The sequence below is a fragment of the Corvus kubaryi genome, unplaced genomic scaffold (genome assembly GCF_017639235.1).
Source record: "Corvus kubaryi isolate FWS band 111438036 unplaced genomic scaffold, C.kubaryi_AGA036_p1.0 37398, whole genome shotgun sequence".
NCBI classification, from domain to species: Eukaryota; Metazoa; Chordata; class Aves; order Passeriformes; family Corvidae; genus Corvus; species Corvus kubaryi.
The window spans coordinates 44425422-44446174 of record NW_024581137.1 but is presented as its reverse complement, the minus strand read 5'-3'; the positions used below and the strand labels follow the sequence as shown (position 1 = coordinate 44446174).

The window sequence follows — 20753 nt, the reverse complement described above, 5'->3', positions numbered from 1 at the left end:
CCCCCCCCCCCCCTTAACAACTGAAATCCCATTTTAGGGATCATTAAAGAACAGAACTTTGCTTAAGGAACAGTCTGTAAACTTTGCTTGAACTACAAAACATTGTAAACATGCCTATGTAATAAAATTTTCAAGGCTTTATATTTACATTACTGAAATTATGTATCTGTAATGTTGGCATTGTATCTTTGGAAAGTTCAACAGCAATATATACACCAGCCTTTCCACGGACAACTAACTTATTGCTAAGTCAAGAAAACAGTTGTGGACTTACTTCATTTAAAAGCAGTCTTATTGAATAAGATAGCATTAAACAGTGTATTAGATAGGTATAGAAAAAAAAAAAAACCAACCAAAAAAACCCAACCAAACCAAACAAAAAAGCCACATGGTTCATTTTGAAAACTCAGTTGTTCTCCTGACGCTGGTAAACCAATGAACTAACGTAGCAATCCCTGTGCCTGCACACAGTTCAAACTCTTCTTTCACTTCCATGCTCCTTATGTACCACTGAAACCCAGGATCAACACTGAAGCAGGATCTGTGTCTCAGTAACTCCTCAGAGAAAGAATTTAAACGCATTTTCTACATTACCAGAATAATGACAGTAGGTCAGACTTGTTGATGCATTTTATTGTGAGATGGGGAGTTTGGTAAAAAACTAGAAAATGACCATGATGTAACAAGGAACTTAAAAATGAAGTTTCAGATTTGTAACATACATACATGAATACAGGAACAAATTGGCACAAAAATGTTAAACATTGTTCCCAACACTGTTTTATAAGATTATTCTAATTTGGCTTACTAAGGAAATGAGAGTTTTATGGTTAAACTAATCTCTTAATAAAACTGCAGAGCATCATGCTATTAGTCACACAGTGAATTTCAAAATTTAAGAGCTTTATATTAAAAACTGGGTAAAGGTAAAATGAATTGATTGCAATTGTAAAATTAATACATTCCCATTTTAATTCTTCTGTTCTACAGTCCAAGGCAAGTATAAATGTTAACATAACACTGTTAAATCAAATCTCAATGCAAGAGAACCGATTGCATCTCTACTTTAAATCTTATCAACTTTCCAAATTTTCATACTAAAATATATTATTGTATTAATACAAACTACAGTATTATACACTACACTGTGTAATAAATAAAGAAATATAAAAATAAGACACATAAATATAAAAGTTTTCTAAAACTAAAAAGGTACATATGTCAGTAAGAAGGGTATTAATACTGCCAGGTTTGAAGACATACAGTACAAAATGTTGCACAGATCTATAAACTAAAAGAAATAAAATAATACTGATAGGTAAAAATCAGCTAACATTGTTAATAAATGGGGTCCATAATAACTAACATTTGAAAATACTTATGAGCCAGATAACATGTCATGTATGTGTCTGAAATTAAAGTAAACCAATAAAGCAATAAAGCAGATTAGAAAATTTCCCTTGTAATTATTGTAGAGAAATTCTGCAAGTCAGGTATTAACCCAAAATACCACCAAATAATTAAATAATGAAATATACCAGTGTTCTTACTTACTTCTCTGATGGCTGAGTGTTTTTTTTCCCCATGAATAGTTTAGAAGTTTGATACAAATCAACAAATGCTAGTTATTGTAGGCCACACATTGGATAAAGGCTGCTTAGAGCCTTTGTAATACTGATAAATGGCACTTACAGCACACAGGTCTTGCATAAGGCCAAAAGAGATACAAAGCTTCATATCATATCCTTCATATTGTTACTACATACTCAAAACACAATTACAAACACTGTTTTTGACAACTTTCCTGTCCTTACCAGTATTAACACTGTTAGTCCCTGCAATCAGAACTCAACGACAATCTTCTCAACTACATTTTTAACCACATGAGTAAGAAACTTCAGTTCTTCTATCATCTTCTTTCTTAAGGCTAACAATACACTTTAAATGATAATATGCTCTACTACAACATCTAATGTCAGAAACTGCTACCTTCTAGGTTGAATTTACAAAGGTAGCCAAGCACTGTTTGCAACTGCATTACATGTCTCTGCAAAAGGGAATTCTGTAGTGCAGAAGTTCTCACATTTTAAAACATAAGAAAATACTGAAGCGGATTTAGGAAATGTTTTACCATTAAAAAAAAAAAATCATATAAATCTCTCCCAATTGTACAGTTTAAAAATTAATCAACTTAAGAATGAAAATTAATACTGATAAAACAAACAATGCCAGATGCTTGTCTAATAATCAGGTTTCCTACAACCTGTTAAACCTTTGCTTCCAGAGTCACTGTATTTTTCTAATCTGCTTCATGTTATAAACTTGTTCCTAACTTGGAAAACTGTGTGAAAAATTACTAAGTTTGAGGTTCAGGCACACCTGGATTTCTTTTTTTTTTCTTTTCTTTTTTTTTATATATATATTTTTTTACACAGTAGTGAACAGAAATCACAGTATGTAGGCTACTGCGTTTCCATGAAAAGCATGTATAATATAGAAGGAACTTCATTACCAATTTCTTTTTTTTTCCTTATAGAAAAAACCTAGCATGTAAGCTTTATTTGTTATTTTCTTCTGACACCTGCCCATTATTTTGTATAACTTCTGGTTCTGCATTGCTTGCTTGATTTACAGCTTCATCATTCTTGTTCTCTTCAGTTTTCCCTTCTTCTTCTACTGCTGCTTCTTCTTCTGCATCCCCTACTTCTTGTAGTTCCCTACATTCTTTTTCTTCCTGAAGTCCCTCTATGTCTTTTTCTTCTTCCTCCTCTTCCTCTTTTTCGCTGTATTCCTCCTCCTCCCTGGTTAGGCTCTCTCTCTCATCCGAGTCGATCTGCGAGGGGGACGCCCTGACCACCACGTGCTCGCTGCTCAGCACCTCCGGGCCCATCTCCTCCGGCTCGGCGCTGTCGCGCTCCTCCGTCTCCCTTTTGCAGTAGGAGTAGCGATGGTTCATGTGCTGAGAGTAAGACCCCGAGTGTGAAAACCGCTTTCCACACTTGTCACATTGGTAGGGCTTTTCCCCAGAATGCAGTCGCATGTGTTCAATCAAATGGTGTTTGTGTTTAAATGCTTTTGTACAGATTCCACACTCGTGAGGTCTTTTACCTGTAAAGTAAAGGACAAACAATTGGACATTTTGTAGCTGAAGTTTTAAAAATGCACACTGTTGTTTTCATTGAAAAATGCTGGTGGTGAACTTATTAGCATGGATTAAATTTTATTTAACAAGATGTTCTACTCCATGCGTTATCAACCTGAGTTTCTCTCCCAAAGGATGAAGGTGCAAGACTACATTGTCACAATCACAAGAGTAATTTGTAACTTTTTTAGGAAAACTCATAGGAGGATAAAGAGATTCTCAGATACACCTTCTAGCACAAAAAAAGTGCAAATATAAATTAGAAAAGGAGACATTTTTCTTGCATAAACTATTTTCAATCAAAACCATTCTAACTTTTCTATCTTGATGGTAATCTAAAATCAACTAAACTTTTATGTTAGCTTTTGTGTACCAAGTCCTTCCATGATACTGGTGAAAGGAAAATCATTCTAAAATCTAGGTTGAATATTTTATGTACAAAACTTGCTGAATACACATGTATTGACATGAAAAACCTGTTTCACTCAGTGTGTTTCTGCTCTGTTTTCCAGCTATTCTCTTGATTCCAGAGTCTCTCATAAATGTATCAGGAGCCTAGCAGTGTTATTTTAACATTCGAAGTTGTTACACAAAAGAACTTTGCAGTCTTAGTTCAGACATAAAAGACAAAGTAAGACAGCAGGTTTTTGGTCACACTACATAGATGACCAGCAGATGACCACAGATGTTATCTCATGCTGAACAAGCAACGAGGTGGGTGCTGGTCTCTCTTCCCAAGGAACAAGTGACAGGACAAGATGCAATGGCCTCAAGTTGTGCCAGCGAAGGTTTAGATTTGAAATTAAGAAAAATTTCTTCACCAAAAGGGTTGTACTGGCACAGGCTGCCCAGGGAAGTCATTTAAATCCCCAGAGGTATTTAAAAGATGTGTAGATGTGGCACTTCTGGGACATGGTTTACTGGTGGACTTGGCAGTGCTGGGTTAATGGTTGGAGCCAATGATCTTAAAGGTCTTTTCCAACCTAAATGATTTTATGATTTTGAACATTACATTGAACTCAAAACCGGTATGGGAAGAACAATTGTGTTAGGAAAAGGAGGAGTTAAAAGAGTCTCAGGACAGGATAGGTATGAAATTAGATACCCTTAATGAATACAACTTGAGAAGATCAAGACAAAAAAGAATTTGCAATGCTTTTAATTTTATATGTGAGATAACATTAAAATGTTAATACACAGAAATGTAATTAATAGAATATAATATAGTAATTCAGCTACTCTGCAAACCAAGAAAGTAGAGCAGCACGATGGGAGTAGCCAAAAGTTCTAAAGAGTTTCTTTTATGGATGTGGGGAAAGAGGACATAACAGAGCCAGCAAGAAAGAAATACATAATACAAAACCCAATATGTATTTGGCACCTAACGAATTAAAAAAAGAATTTTTATTTTACGACATCACGGAAGAAAAAAGAGAGCAAGAGGTACTAAAAAAATCCTAAAGATACCAAAACTGGAGCCAAAAGGGACAACTATGAGAAATTAAAAATAAAAATCAAAGCCAAAAGGGTGTTCTTTGCTGGTTAGATTCTATGTCTAATGAATATCTGAACCTGTTAATTTCAGGTCATTACAAATATGGCTCAGTTTGAAAATCCTTCATGCCAGACAGGCATGCTGCTGTTCACGTAAAGTATCAAATACATACATGATCCTTTTTTTTCCAATTTATATTTTTAATTTTTTCTTAATTTATAACCAGGCAAGGTAAATTAAAAGTAATATATCCTCAGTTATAGGCTGTGGTTCACAGATGATTATTCACAAGCCAGATGTAAAACCTCCCATTTTTCTATTTAGGGTTCAGGTCTAACAAATTGAAAGAAAGACAGAATCACTGTTCTGTCAAACAAATATACAAAACCAGGGGTTTCTAAAGAAAGCTTAGCACAGGCAGTAAGGACTGCTACACTTCCCTACACTGTCTGAAAACTGGATTCCAGTTGAAATTATCAATTACACGTTATCAAAGAAATAATGATCGGAAACATCTTTTCCCAGTACATACCTGTGTGTTCATACTTATGCCTCAATAATGAGCTGCTCTTCTGGAATATTTTGTCACATAAATCACATGCATACATCCCATTTTCTGTCTTTCTCATTTTTTTCTTTGGGGGTGTTGAATCAGAATCATTTTGATCTTCTGCATTGGGTATTCCTTCTGAGCTAGTGTCTTGCCTTTCATCCTTCAGAAAAATTTAAAAAAAAGTTAAGTTCAATAAAAAAAGTAACCCACATAAAATGAAGCTGCTATTTTCATTCAATTCCATAAGCAGACAAACAAAATTGTTTAGACTTCCACAGTCAAAAAAAATCTTTTACTGCATTGTTCTGCTTTGCAGTCCCTGCCACCACCCAGATGCAGAATCCTTACTGGGACTGGCTTTAATCACATCCAAATCTAATTGTTGGCCAGGTCCAATTCAGGGCCCATAAAATAAATGCAATATTACAGACCTGTAAAGCACTTCAGTAAGTGGGAAGAGCAAATTTGCCAACTAACCGCATTTTTTGCTAATCCACCTACCTTTTGCTGCCTCACAGACTTTAAGAAGTTAAAAGGCTGTTTTTGCTGAAGTTTTCACAAAAATGCTATTTAAGTTACCATTTGAATTTGAATATTTGACTACCTTCTTCCTCATGAAACCACCAAAAATACTACTTAGCCCCAAATTTAAGGGACTTCAAATAGTTTCATTACTAGTTTCAAAAATATAATTGTCTATTTCTAAGCATTTCAAGTGCTAAAACTCCCCTCTAAAAGCACAGTATTTTCTACTGACATCAGCAGCATCACTACACACATATTTTATCACATACTATCAAATCTGAATATAAAAGTGTACATGCTAGCTACCTCAAATGTCTGTCTCAAGCTTTTAATATAAGCAACCTTGTAACTCTTCAAGGCTCCTCAGTCTCTGACAATACAGAAGCCTGAATAGATTATTAAGTTTCTCAGATTTAAGCAGAAACACTCAGGCACTTTTCTGTTCTGCCCTGTCCCTACCTCAATGCGCACAGGTGATTCTCAGGAGGACTGACCCTGGTTAGATCACATCTGGATGCACCCAGGGAAGAGCAAGCCAGGATACAGGAATGGCAGATGAAGAAGACAAATATCTCCCTGACTTTCAATTGAGAATATATCTGTGTTTTGTTTAAAGTGCCATTACAGTGCAGGATGAATTCAGCTACTTTGCAAGCCAAAGAAGCAGAGCAGTGTGAAGTGTAGCCAAACATTCCGAAGAGTTTATTTTCTGAGTGTGGGGAAAGAGGAGATACAGAGCCAGCAAAAGACAGAAGCTATGGTTTTATTTTGCTTTTTGATCAGGAGCATTAGATAGTCTTTAAAATAGTGAGCACTAATGTCCTAGAAAATTAAATATGGAGAAGAACTGAGCTGTCCATGCACAACAGTTTCTGTTAGTCTGGATTCAAGATGCCTGAGCTGACTAGCTTTGCAGAGGGCACAACAGGAATGTCTATTACCCATTTACAGTCAAGTCAAATAAGCCTGACAGCTTGTATTTATATTTTTGTTTAATTTACCCTGATAGTTTTCTGTTAGCTCAGCACTGATACAGATTGAATACATCATACATACATCATGCAGGAATATGGGGATCAAATTACCTGATTTCCATTGGCTTGGGTCTGTTTTGGTGGTGTCTCATGAACTGCAGGGCTAACTGTAGTAGAGTATGTATAAGCCACCTGTGGAATCAAAATGGTTTGCTTATTGGCAGCGAGAGCTCTCAAGCAGGGAACACTGTTCTGGTCAGCAATGGCAACAATTGTAGGTAACTGGGCAGTGACTGTAGGTATAGCAATATTTATGGGATTGGCACTTGGTGGGATTACATTTACAATAGGATCAGAGTCTATAACACTGTTGTCCTTTTGTGGTTCTTTTTTTGCACAAGTTAAGTTCAAAGGTTCTTCTTGGACAGAATAAACACTGTTCTGGTAAACACTAGTTATGGTAGATCTTTCCAACAGTTCTCCATGTTGCTTTGGTAGAGAAAGGTCAAGAGGTTCTATTTGTGGCTCTTCTTGTACACCCTCTGCCGTGTACGTGTAACCCTGTGAATTTCTTGATGAAGAAAGGTTTAGTGGTGATGCAGATGGCGTGCTACTGTGTGAACCATTCAGAGTTGATCCCTCTGGTAAAGTCTGAGATTTTGTTGTACTGACAGGATTTTCTGAGTTATTTGTGCTGTTCTGGGGTTCACTCACATTTGTAGTTGCTGCTTGATCATCGTTGTCTGTGGGACTGCTTAATTTAACTTGTTCAGGAGAAGATGGTCCAGAAGACTGCACAGAAATTTGTCCAGCTTGCATTTTTTCAAACCACTTTTTTACCACATCCAGTGGTAGGTTTACAGAATCTGCTATTTTTGAAAGCTCTTCTGCGCTTGGTTGTGCATTTAATGCATAATACGCCTTTAGGAGCGATAGAAGGTTCTTTAAAGGTGGCTGACCAGGAGATAAGTTGTTCTCCCCAGCTTCTGATGGGACAGGGGACTCGGGTTTCTCAGCTTCTGTTCCACTGGGCTGGGGAAGCTGAGGAGGGCTTTTTGTTTCATAGTGCTTTAATTCTTGAAGTGCATTAAGATCTCCTGGACAGTCATCACAAAGAAGACAAGTGCTATCATTGGTCTCTCCTTCAAAGTTCTTATCTTTCTCAGACTTCACTGTGAGATCTTCTGGTAATTTCTCATTTTTGCAACTATTTGCAGGAACAGAGTTTTCTTTTTTTAGATTTTGTGGAACAACCTGAAGTTGACTTGGCTGCTCCAAGCTGTAGTTGATGATAATTTTGGTTGTCCCATCTTGGTCAACCAAAGGAAGACTGATCGCTGAAATGAGGGAATGGCCAGCTTGTTGTATAGATGCATTGTTGATTGTTTCTTGTTCTTTGGACACAAGATTAGCATGATTGTTTTCCAGTACTTGTCTTATTACATTACCATCCACTGCCACTTTCAATACATTTTGAATGTCACTTAAATTGATGCTTATGGGAGACACCAGACCTACTGTTGGTAGAACAACAGCTTGCACCACACCCTGAGGAGAACTGGTTGCCTGCAATGGGCTACCACCACTAAAGACCCCATTCTGCAAAGGGGTTGAACAATTAATTCCTGAAGCAACCACTATGGGCTTGAATTCATAATCCACAGGTTCAGTTTTAATTTGGTTAAGAGGAAGCTGCTCTTGCAAGGGTTTATTTTCTATCTTTTGTCGTATCTGTGGTCTTGCTGGGCTACCTGGTGATGCAGAAAGGGAAGGGGAGGAGCACTGAGACATCTTGAGCCCTGACCGGGCTCGACCATTCACGGGCATCAAACCAATACACTTCTTACTGCTTATGTGTGAACTGTATGAACCAGAATGGGAAAAACGTTTCTTGCAGTTTGGGCACTCATATGGCTTCTCTCCTAAAGATTAAAAAAAAAAAAAGAAAAGAAAAAATGCATATGGAACAGTTAACCAGGTTACAGCGTAGCTACATCAAACAATAATTACCAGAAAGAATACATTATAATGACCTCTCAAAAAGTCCTAGGGAAAAAAAAATAATCTTATCTAGTGGATTGAACAGTAAGAGTATAGCTCTGATCCAAGGCTCCTTTAATAAGTTTGTGATCCACTAGTAGGTATAGGAAGGAGCCCACATGATCATGTGTTCCAGTATTTCTCTATTTGACAATTACAGATTTCACTGAACTCCATTAAAATAGTACCACCACTAACTTCAGAAGCTACATAAAGTACTTCAGAATGGAAAAAAAAAGAATATGATTAAAGAAAAAAAATGCAATAAATGCAAATCATAATTGTATAAGGAGCTATGCATGTTTTATTGCAGCAAATGCAAATACAATCTACCCATATTTGCTACAATACTCACAATAACCCACAATACCGGGTTAAAGACAGAAATTAATAATCTCTTTTGAGTGACCACATCTAACCTATTGTTATATTATATATTAAAATATATTATTATATATAACATTTCTTATAAATTGGAACTTTTCTAATAAATTGTGTCCTGAGTCTACTTTAATATGACTTGTCTTGAGTGATGACAATTACAGTGACAGGAGGAACACACGATTCTTATGCCCTGATTATTATCAATTAAAATTTTCCAGCAAGGCTTGTAACACACTGAATGATCTGCAAACATTGAAGAAAAAAACAGGCAAGTGAAAAGGACCAGAAAGATGTCCCTATTTCTTCTGTGACAAGTCAAGTTTTCCTTAATTGTAAGAGATTAAGTTGCAACTTTAAATCCTCTTTGATTTTTTCTGCATATTCCCTGCACACAGCTGAAGGCTGCAGTCAGTGCTTGCAGTATTCCAGGGGGAAAAAAATAAGGAAAACACTAGTATTTTAAACTTAGACTTACAAGACTGCTACTACATCAAAGTTATAAAGAGCAGAAATGGCAACATTAGTACTCAATTCAATGCTTGATTTATTTACCACTGTGGATTCGTAGGTGCTCCTTTAGGTGATGTTTATATTTAAAAGCTTTTCCACATTCAGTGCACTTGAATTTTCGATTACCACTGGACTGCGTCACATGTCTCTGTAGGAAAGAAGTCTTAATTATTTTACAGGACAAAATCTTGCACAAACACCTTGTATTTTCACATTGCAACAGAGAAAATGCAATACAAACCTGAAAACAATCAACCATAATTGTAAGACACTAAAGGTGGTATGGAAAAAGAAACAAATTACAAATCAGGTAAAAACTGAGACACACATTTTTTCTGAATAAATCTGGTACAGTAAAAAGAAAAAATAAATTCAAAATACAGTTGCCCCTTCTCCTAAATTCAGGTGATGTCTACACTGACATGTTATGTGAGTAGGAAGTTCCAGGATGAATCCTAATTCTACTTGTGAAAGCAAAAACATCAGGAAAAACCCCAAGCCCACTACCCACAGAATATTTCATGCAGGACAGAAAACATTAAAGTCGATAGAAGCCTGTTTAAACTTCAATCAATTGACTTGATTTTTCCATTTACATGCTTCCAGGGTTTACTGTTGGCCTTGGATTCCTCTATATAATGATGCCACAAGATTGCTCAAGGGAAGGTAGCTCAGTGACAATAAAGGGACTTCTGGTCACAATTAATTTGCAAATTAAATGTGAGAAACTAAACCGAAACAAATAAAAATATGGAGGGATTTGCCAAGTACACAACATCAAACCTCTTCACTATTTGCACTGAAGCTCTGTGATTTTGTTAGATTTTGCCTTGTGTGAGCATTTATTAACTTCTAAATTGTTTTTGTCTTTATTGCTACACTAGCATAAAAAAAAAGCAAAAGCTAAGACAGACACGTAATATGTAGTACATGTGACATGTATTTGCAAGATCTGTAATTTTACCACAAACTGTGTAAAACTATGAATGTGTATTTTTAAGGACAAAAATCACATGCACTTTAAAAGTTGAAGCAGCTTAATTACCAACATGTAATAAAGGAATTAGGAATTCGTCTGTTCAAACAACTTGTTTATTAAAAAAAACCCAGCAGCTCCTTTTTAAGTAGAGCTTGCTTGGCAAAAAGATATTCTACCACAATTGGGATACAACTGCACATTTTTGGTAACTGGGGGAAGCATTTTCATAAACTCATGAACAGAGCTGTGTGGTGGCTGGTGAGCCTGTGATACAAGGGACAAAGAGAGTCCACTGGTGAGGCAGTCCTTAGTACTGAAGATTCCTCCCCAGGTTAGGGTGACAGAAAAGGCTTTTCCCAGGATGCATTATTCTAGTATGTTAATGTATCCCAGTTCTGCTTCCCTGGTTGGCCCACGGCCTCCCTGCCCCTTGCTACCTTGTATGTCCCTGCCCTAGAAGGTTCTCCACTCCAGGTTTCCCCCACTGACCCCTGCCCCATCACCACTTCCTCAGAGTTTCCCCATTAGTTCCCTTACCCTAACCCCACCTGTGTACTGCCCTCGAGCCCTCAGATCATTGGTCCCTGAGGCTTGATCTGCTCCCATATTTAACCCTGGACCCTCCATTGTTCTTTGTCTTCGTCCCTGGAACCCTTCACGAGCATGGCTGCATTAAACCCCTCCTGTGGAACTCTATCCGGAGACCCTTCCCGTCTCTTTGTTGTCGACCCATTCACTGGAGCTATCCATGCGTATACAGTGGTCCTGCCCAGTGGCTTCGCTCTGGAGATGCTTTTAGGAAGGTCGTGGCACCTTGGGCTCCAGCACCGACAAGCCGCAGCGGACAGTTTGTGACAAGCTGTTCATGGACTCCGGGGACAAAGAGGCTGCCCACCACGAGCAGTGGGTGTGGATCAGCTGCCTCTGGTGTGAAACCATGTGGGGAACTCCTACCCCTGGCTCTGGCCCGCTGCGCTCGGCAGCACTGGGAGCAGATGCTCACCACGTGCTGGGGCTCTTCCCTGAGCACAGACATGACTGCTGCGCTGAGAAGTGTGCTGGAGCAGCAAGGATGGATAAAACACAGGATGATGACCCTGCTGTGAGACATGCCTGCAGATCTGAAGAACCCATGGTTGTGCAGGTTGCTGGATGAAAGTCTGAACTCTTGCAATGAGATATGCTGTCCAAATTATCAACCCTTCCTGTTCTACTCCCTGTCCTCCTTTATATGTTACAAATGCTAACAGAAGACAAATTGAAATAAGATAATCTAAATTACTTCCCAATACTCTAATTCAACGGTTCCCTTGGGATAAGCATTTGGTTGAGCTGCAGATTTTACCTTTCAGCAGATTCTGCTCCCACCCTGCTCAGGGTGGGCAGCTTCCTGCCTCCTCCTGGGCTCTGCAGTGAGGTCTCTACTCCAGCTTATCCTGATTAGCATGTGACCCTCGTTCCGGGGTTTGTCAGCTGTCTTTTGCTAGTTCACATGGCTTTTCAGCTCCATTTAACTAAGTCCCTTGAAGATGATGTTCTAAAATATTGTGGCTGACTCACTGCATTTCACTTTAATGATCCAACTGCACTGAGTCTAGGGGACCATGTCAAGATTTACTTAAGCCTGCCAAGGATCAGTTAGTACCATTTGACTTGAGATTATACAAGCTAACAGATCTCAGGATATATACAGTTACTGCAGGTCCTGGATGACATAAATATTCATATTAAGTATCAGTGCATGTATTCAATCTGTCAGAAATGATTCTGCTCCAGTCTTTAAATCTAATATTCTATTTCTAAGGCATGGAAGTCCACACTCTGCTTACCAAATTTTTAATGAGTTTTCCTGTTTTCCTGATCCTAGCTATAAGGTGCTTTAAGCTTTCTGCTACGTAGTGTTTCCAAATCTATTTTGCCTTAGCTTCTTATATTTGTAACTCTCTGTTCAGCTTTCTTGCTGTCTCTTGTAATACTGTTTTATATATCTGGGACTTTGTCAGAAATACTTTGAAGGATCTTCTTTAAAAGTAACTGAGAACTCATAACACTTCTCCAAAGTACCACCTGTAATACTTTCACCTTCATTTTCTCAGATTCAAACGTTTTTCCCCATTTCAGCACTGTTAAAGCCTCATTAGAGAATTAACTGCAATATTCAAAGAACATTCCTTTGCACTCCTTCAAGGACTGAAAGAAGAACCATCAGCATTAAGGTCTGTAACTAGCCACTAATACATCCCTGCATCAAATGTTTACTATGCTTAGGACTGAAGCCCACCCCTCTCACACCAGAGAACAAAACTAATTAATGAGAATCCTCAAAAGTTATTTGGAAGACAGAAATTACAGGTGTATCGGGTTTTTCACAGATGGTTTGACCACAGTCTCTAAGAACTGCCATTTTTCAGCAGTGTGCACAACACTGCAAAATTCTGAAAGACTACCTACAGGTGCTTCATAAATTGATGAGAAAAAAATTAAAACAAATATAAGAAGCACTTTTTCACACTTCAGCATCTCTTCTGGTGCTTCACATGTGGAGTCAGACGACACATATGCAGCATCACCTCCTACCAACTGTTAGTGGTGTAGGAGCAGCCAAGGGAGCCATGAGGAGCATGGGGAGGAGGGAGGGATGAAGGAGAAGGTGCAGGATGGCTCTCAGCTCTCTGCTGGAGCAGAAGTTTTGCACACCTCTCCCTGGCTCAGAAGGAGGTCCAGTGTGCAGGTACCCCTTCCACTGCCTTCACTACACTAGATTTTATCTTTGCTCGTTGCTTCTTTGTACAGAACAATTACAAAACTGTCACATGATGGACATTACCAGCTAACCAAGTTATCCAAATAATCTATTGTCAGGTGAAGTTCTTTTAGAATAAGACATCAAGTTTTAAACATGCAGCTGTTTAAGATCCACAACCAGGAGGTCTATGTTTTACTAAGGACAAAAGTTCATTTTCCATTACACAAATGATGTAATCATGTATATGCAGCCAATTTTGAAGACATGACAACTTTGTGATAATAACCTAAACAAATAAGTATTTCAAATTTGCCAAGCATCTAAACTATTGTAGTTTTAATTCTGGTTATGGCTTGAGAGAAAAGAACACACTTAAACAGGTGTAATACTGAGTTCCAGATACTTCCTAGAAACAACATTAATCAAATACAATTGTGCCTTCAAAAGTATAAATCCATTAAAACATATCTACGGGAATACAATTTAAGCTTCCCTTTTTAGCAATTCTTCTGAGAGTGTTTACTCACTTGGTATTTTTTATTTTTTCATTCAAACTACATGCAAGAATGAGAAAGGCTTCCATCTCCCTCAACTACCTTATTCTTCTGGTTTTAGGCTTGTAACTGAAAAGACTGAAAACAAATGTGGTAGCCCACAAAAAAGCATTATATAAATAGCATTCATAGACTTTATAGTTAGAAATAGAAGATGTATATAAGACGAAAGTAACTTTTCAAGTAGAAGCAGAGCCAAAAAGGAAGTGAAACAGAAATTAATTGTTCATGGGAAGCATATTTGAATAAAAAAGAACTGCCACACCAGAATATGCTGGTGAGGTTATTCCAAAGCTTGTGAGAAAATAAAATCCTTGCAGCAGGATGACTGATACTTCTTGTACCTATTTAATTGACCTGTGAATGTGAACACTTAGATATAGAAATGTATAATAAATTTTTAAGCCCTTTAAATTGCTGGACTTGGTGGTACTTTGTAGGACGGAGGTTAATAGCCAATGTGGAAAAAAGCATCTCCTTTACTCTGGGCTACAGCCTTTCAGCCTTTTAACAAAAAATCTGTTGGTTTGGTGCTACCAGAAATGGTGGAACTACCTTTACTTTCACATTCTGTTTTGCGTCTTTCTGTTGTATTTGTCTCCTGTTTCGTTTCTGGAGAGTATCAATCTTTCTAGTCTGTCCTCAGAAGAAAACATCTCCAAACCTCTTTAAGCTGGTGGTGGAAAATCTGTATGGTTTTCTCTCTGCATAATTCCTGACTGTTTCACTTGGTTCCTGAGCCTCAGAGTGCCTCTGATAAGCTATGGAAGCATGTGCTGGCGATGGATGATGCGACATTGTGGGGATAAAAAAAGAAAAGAAGAGGGACAGGAGAACAGAATCTCAGGATCTGTAGTGATCAGATGGCTAACTCATGGAAGACATTTCAGGGAACCATGCCCTCAGGTCAGTCCATGAACCAGAGAAAAGAAGCTCATAACATCTTTAGCCTTTTATGTCGCTTCATTTAGTACTGAAACACCTTATTTTACAGACTAATTATTTGTAAATTGTCTTATAGCATGAATTTCATTTAAAAACTGTACCTCACAATTCAAGCAATGGAAAGGTTTGTTCCTTAAAGGCAAAAATGCTACAGTAAATTGCAAATGATCCAAACAGGATTTAAGAAAAAAAAAGGAAGTATTTCATTAAAGATTTGCAATTAGATTTGAGTCATAATTTCTACACAATTTTTAGGCCAATGAATAGAAAAAAACAACAAATTACCTATAAATGTAATAAAGCACTTCTGAAAACAACTGCCTAGATGAATGAAAACAGGAATTGAGATCTCAGTCTTCGACAGCTACAGAAAAGGCCTGACTTGGGCAGCAAGCTTGAGTGTGTGCTCTGGGACTGGGCCATCAGCACACAGATATTCTGCTGTGAACAGCTTACCCACTCTGTACATTTCTGCCCATATAACAAATCACAGCGCTGCTACAGAGGACAATAAACCCTTAATTCCAAGGCCACTTACTGGATCTCTTCCTGATTTGTGTGATGTCATGTGGCGGTCGAGCTGCGTTCTGTACGCAAATGTGTAACTGCACAAGGAGCAACTGAAGTTATCTTCGTTTTTTTCATGGCGGTATTTAATGTGTTCCTTCAGAGAGGTGAAACGCTTGTACCCTCGATCACAGTACGGGCACGTGAGCAGCTGGGAAAACGCGTCAGGTGTTCCTACACAGGACAGACAATGCACCAGATTTAAATCAACAAGTTCCAAACTTATTACCAGCAACAAACAGGCTTTGCATTTACAGCTATTGCTGTAAGAAAGCATGCAGCTCCTGGAAGCTCCATCTGTTTCAGAGAAGGACTAGTGATAATTTAGATTTTTGCACAGGTATTATGCAATCTCCTGCACTATGGTATGGCTGCCCCAGTGTACACTGGAGAGAGTCAGCACAATATGCTGATAGGACTAGGGGGAATGGTTTTAAACCAAAAGAGAGTAGATTGAGACTAGATATAAGGAAGAGATTTTTTGTGATAAGGGTGGTAAAACACTTGAACAGATTGCCCACAGGGGTGGTAAATGTCCCATCCCTGGAAACATTCAAGACCAGGCTGGACAGGGTTCTGAGCAACCTGATAAACTTGAAGATGTCCCAGCTCATTTCAGAGGGGTTGGACCTAGATGACCTTTAAAGGTCCTTTCCAACCCAAACCATTCTGTGATTCACAGGTAAGTACATGTTAGTAGGGCATACTGTCTGCAGAACAGAAAGTAGAGATATCAAACATAAGGGCATACATATGAGTCTAATGTGATCGATGGAATCTCTTTTGCTGGCTTTCATGAAGTACTTCTGTATTAGTACAGGGAAAAGTGAAACCAGATTGAAGCTAAGTATTAATTTCACAAGTCTATTTCAAGAAGTCACCATTTATAAAGTTTTAACTCCATCCCTTCTTATCAGCATATGTTTAGCCCTCCACATAGTAACTCATTCTATCCTTGAAAAATTTATTTTTTAAAGGACTGAAAAAAAATTTCTTTATAAATTGATGAAGGTATGTTCAAATAAATGCAGGGTTTCCTGTATTTGATCAAACCATCAATTTATAGGTATGATATACTCCAATGACCATGCTAGTCTTCCGTGCTTCAAGACAAGCAGGAAGCAAATGTTGCAAGGAGGCTTCTATGCACTGTGCTGAGCATGAGAAAGGTGGAAGGTCTTTACTGATTAACATTTTATGCTCTGATGCACAAGGGGCACATTTGTACACGCTGTCATTTTAAGTTTCAGAACCGTAAGAATTATTAATACTATAAAATGAACCAGTACTTTAGAAAGTACCTCTGAATTATTTACCTTCATGACCTCTTCCAGCAGTTATCACCTCAGATTGATTATATGTTCCACGAAGTAGCAATTCATTCTGTTTGTGTGGAATTTACCAACTTTATTTTTACTGAATGTGCCACTGTTCTTGCAACAGTGAAAAGTAGAGTCAAACCACTTTTCCTTATTACTAAAAATCACCACTTTTTCTGTTATATAGGTCCTTTTACACTTGTTACAGTAACAATCAAGGTAACCCCTATCCACAGGGATTTTTTGTTGTTCTATCAATTTCCGTTTCTCCTGGTTTAACTGAAAAAATGAAGCCATCCCCACATGTGAAGAACAAGTATGCCTCCTTTCAATTCTCTTTTTACCATCTATAATTCAACTCATCTGACATAAAGAGTACTCAATTTCAGCACAAATATAACTCAGTGGAAATGTCAAAAGCATGTTAATTTATATTCTATTTCCATTGGAGGAAATGGAGAAATGACAACCGTTTCCCAAAATCACTAAAAACTCTGACTCTGTCGCTTCTCTTGTCCAGTAACCCAGTTTGGAAGCACATACCTTTACCAAATGTCACTATATTTTTGGCATTTTCTGTTCCAAAATGATTAAAACACTAAACACTATTATTCAGCATTGTGATCTTCAGAATGCTTCTCTGTGAAGTTACTGGGATAGGTCCAATTTAAATGATTAATACAAATGTGTATTTTTAATGATTACATGGAAATCATATGGCAAGTCTGCAAAACTAACTTGACAATATGCGCCACTGCAACCACATATTAAAATCTTAAATTAATGAATGCACTTTTTAAAGTAAAATTCCTAATAGCATAAAATCTCTGGAGCAGAAGAACAAAAAGATTATCTTTACTTCTTTCACTGCTCTCCCTTAGACTCCAGTACAGTACTACTGCTACAATGACATTTATCTGTTCAGTTATATACATTTTTTAAAATGACTAGAACACAACAAATTCTAACCATTTATGTAAGATGTTACTTTTTACTGAAAAATCATAAATACTCCAACTATCACAAGCAATCTAAGCTGAACAATTAAGAAAACACACAGAATGCAAAACCAATCTGAACAGCATTTGCCTTCAAATATTTCATGACAAAGAAATGAACGAAGTGTAACTTCTCATCTCACTCAGAACACCTTAAGCATGAAACTTTCTCAGAGAAAAAAAAACAGATCTACCTAAAAATAACAACAGGCCATTATTTTTTCACATAGATGTTTTTGTATGAACAATGCTGGTTTTTTTCTCCACTGCTGTCTTTTCAGGCAAAGAAGCCAAACCCAAAAGCCTGTCATAGACTGGCTACCCAATAAAAGAAATTCTATCTAATAGATCCTTTTGGGAGCTTTGTTTAGAAAGATAAAAAAGGAAAGAAACACATTATAACTATTCTTAAGTTATTCTTATATAGAACTGTACTATTTTGCTTTACATCTATTATATTTAATAAATGTTTATTCTGTTCTTTCATATAAGGATGTTGAATGGATTTATGAAAGCTTGAAATTTTCTTTTCAATGACTTGAGGTTATCATTTAGGTACTCATACAACTGAATCCCAGTGCATGTCTTGTTTCACAAAAACAAGCGGCAATGTTTTTTGCATGATGATCCCATCCTCTTATAATTATTTAACTAAAGTTTTTTCCTCTATAGTTATGTGTACATGCATTCTGCTGTCTTAAGTACAGCAGAAGTTTTAGGTCAAGTAGTGAGTACAACTGATTCCATAAGAACTGAACTGGTGACATATTTACCATTTTCATCCTGACCACTAGCTTCTGGCGTGCCTTGTCTCTGGTCCTCCTCAGGTGCTTCAGGGTAGATAACAGCTGTATCTTCTTGTTGAAGGAATTCTTCAACATTAGGGTCATGGTTTTGCTCATTTTCTGCATCAGAATCACATTCATCTTCTTTTACTAAGCATGAAAAGCAAGCCACAAGATACAAAATTAAGTTTAAAAAGAACATAAATGAGATTCAGTAATTTACATTACCAAATCTCCCTCTAGCCAAGGATTTAAAAACTCTTTACAGATACTAGTGTAGGTCAAGCCCTTTAAGATGCCAGATTATGCCACATTTTAAAAGAACTGGTAGCATAATGATATTTAAAAACTTGACTAAACACAGTTTGCCTCTTTAACTCAGTGCATTTTTATCATTTCAGATTTAGCTGTTCTTATCAATTTCCAAAAAAACCTTAAATGCAACATTAATTATGATTTAGGCCTTGTAGTTGGAAGGTCAGTTTACCATCTTGGCTCCTGTCTTTGCAAAAGTACCTTTGCTGCCTTCAAGACACAATTTTTAATGTTATTTATAACTGTTCATTAGCACAAAGAAGATATTTAAACTCAATAACAAGCTGGCCAGAAAAATGCAGCAAACTTGAACTCTGACTGGCTTGCTCTCTGGTGTTGGAAATGGCTACCAAAAAGGCTTCAGATCTAGTTAACAAGCTTCAATATTTTCCAGTTAAAAACTTAAAGAGAAAAACCCAGTGATCAACTGCATTGCAAAATAGCAAATAATAAAGTAAATATTTTACTTAATGCACGTATGATAAATATTTGATACCAAGTATTTCCCTAAATACATTGTTCATAGAGTTTATTTTTACCATGGTGGAACATTCTGTGGAAGCTCTGCCTGCAGCACCCTAAATCATGACAGATGTTCTCCACTATTAATGTGGAGTATATTTTTAATAGGAAAGAGAAGTTTTATGATTCATCTCAGTGTGAAGTCATATACTCAATTTACAATTTGACACAATCTTTTTATGACATGAGGCAGTCTCTCACATGTAGAGTGTAATGCAATGAATAATGCAGCTCTCCACATTTATGTGGAGAGAACTGACTTTATAGGAATTGAAAAGAATGTGTGAATCTAGAGTTTAAAACATATCAATGTTTAGATATGGGTTTGCTTTTAAATAAGGCTTACTCTAATATTATCTACCTATCTAGTAAGGGCATTAAATAAACCCCCAAACAACTTTAAAAAGTTAGATGTGATATATATTAAGCTTTTGTCAAGCAGAGAACTAGAAAAAATAACAAACCATCTGTTTTTGAGTCTGAAACTGAAGTACACATTTTATTTTGCTTTCTGTGTAATCAGTACAAACAGAGGAATTGATAATAAAATACAGTATTAGCTTAAGTTTATTTTTATATATTTTTTCATAGTTTAAAACACTACCTGTTGATGGGTACACCTACATACAAGATCATTGCTACTCCCAGTTATTTCCTTTGGAGACATGGTGCTGCTGGAGCTCTGTGGTCAGTCCTGGGGAGGGAGGGAGGGAGGGCTGCTTTGTGTCACTGGTCACCTACACCTCTGGATCCTGGCCACCAAAAGGTGCCCAGATTATTTTCCTCAGCTAAAACACTGTTTACAGTTTAATACCTGTAGCATGGAAAAGCAAAGCAGTTTTATAAACAGAGGTGGGAGAATTCCAAAGATTTCAGAATGATACTCACCTAACCAAAATTCAATAGCACTTTATGTATAAGGGACTCAGATTAACAAAGAAATACCTGTACATCCAATTTCATCTGTTTGAGCTTCAGGCCCCAGGATTTCCTTTCTTTCTTTTCCAGCTGAAATAGCACATTTCACAAAAAGAATGAACATTTTAAGAAAACCCCACAAAACAACAACAAAAGCCACATGCAGACCAGCTTAATATACTTGAGTTATTTCTTCAGCAGTACTTTCCATTTCTGTATTGTTTAGAAGAGTGCGTTTAAACACAATGCTCTTTCAAAAATATGGATGGCACATTATTTCAGCGGTGTGTGATCAGTTGAGCCACAAAGGTATTTCATACTTAAGGAAAGCAAACCTTAAAAGGAAGCAATACTAAACACTGACCATTATGTGAAGGGAGGTAAAGACATGGACAATGTGTTTCACCAGCAAATCCAGAGTCAGCTTGATGACCCCATCTACAAATGCAGCCATCTGATACACTGGAATATTATTTCCAGAA

General features: G+C 37.2%; 1 protein-coding gene across 1 annotated transcript in view; it reads right to left on the bottom strand.

Moving 5' to 3' along the window:
* Positions 1-612: 612 nt before the first annotated feature.
* The window catches only part of ZEB1 (zinc finger E-box binding homeobox 1), a 120440-nt gene continuing 100299 nt past the window's right edge, over positions 613-20753 (bottom strand). The window contains exons 3-9 of the mRNA XM_042043245.1: positions 20299-20361; positions 18505-18666; positions 15386-15588; positions 9666-9771; positions 6801-8611; positions 5170-5350; positions 613-3108 (exon numbers count right to left, since the gene is read on the bottom strand). Coding sequence (XP_041899179.1) covers positions 2558-3108; positions 5170-5350; positions 6801-8611; positions 9666-9771; positions 15386-15588; positions 18505-18666; positions 20299-20361 — 3077 coding nt within the window. The 3' untranslated portion in view covers positions 613-2557. The remainder of the gene's footprint in view (positions 3109-5169; positions 5351-6800; positions 8612-9665; positions 9772-15385; positions 15589-18504; positions 18667-20298; positions 20362-20753) is intronic.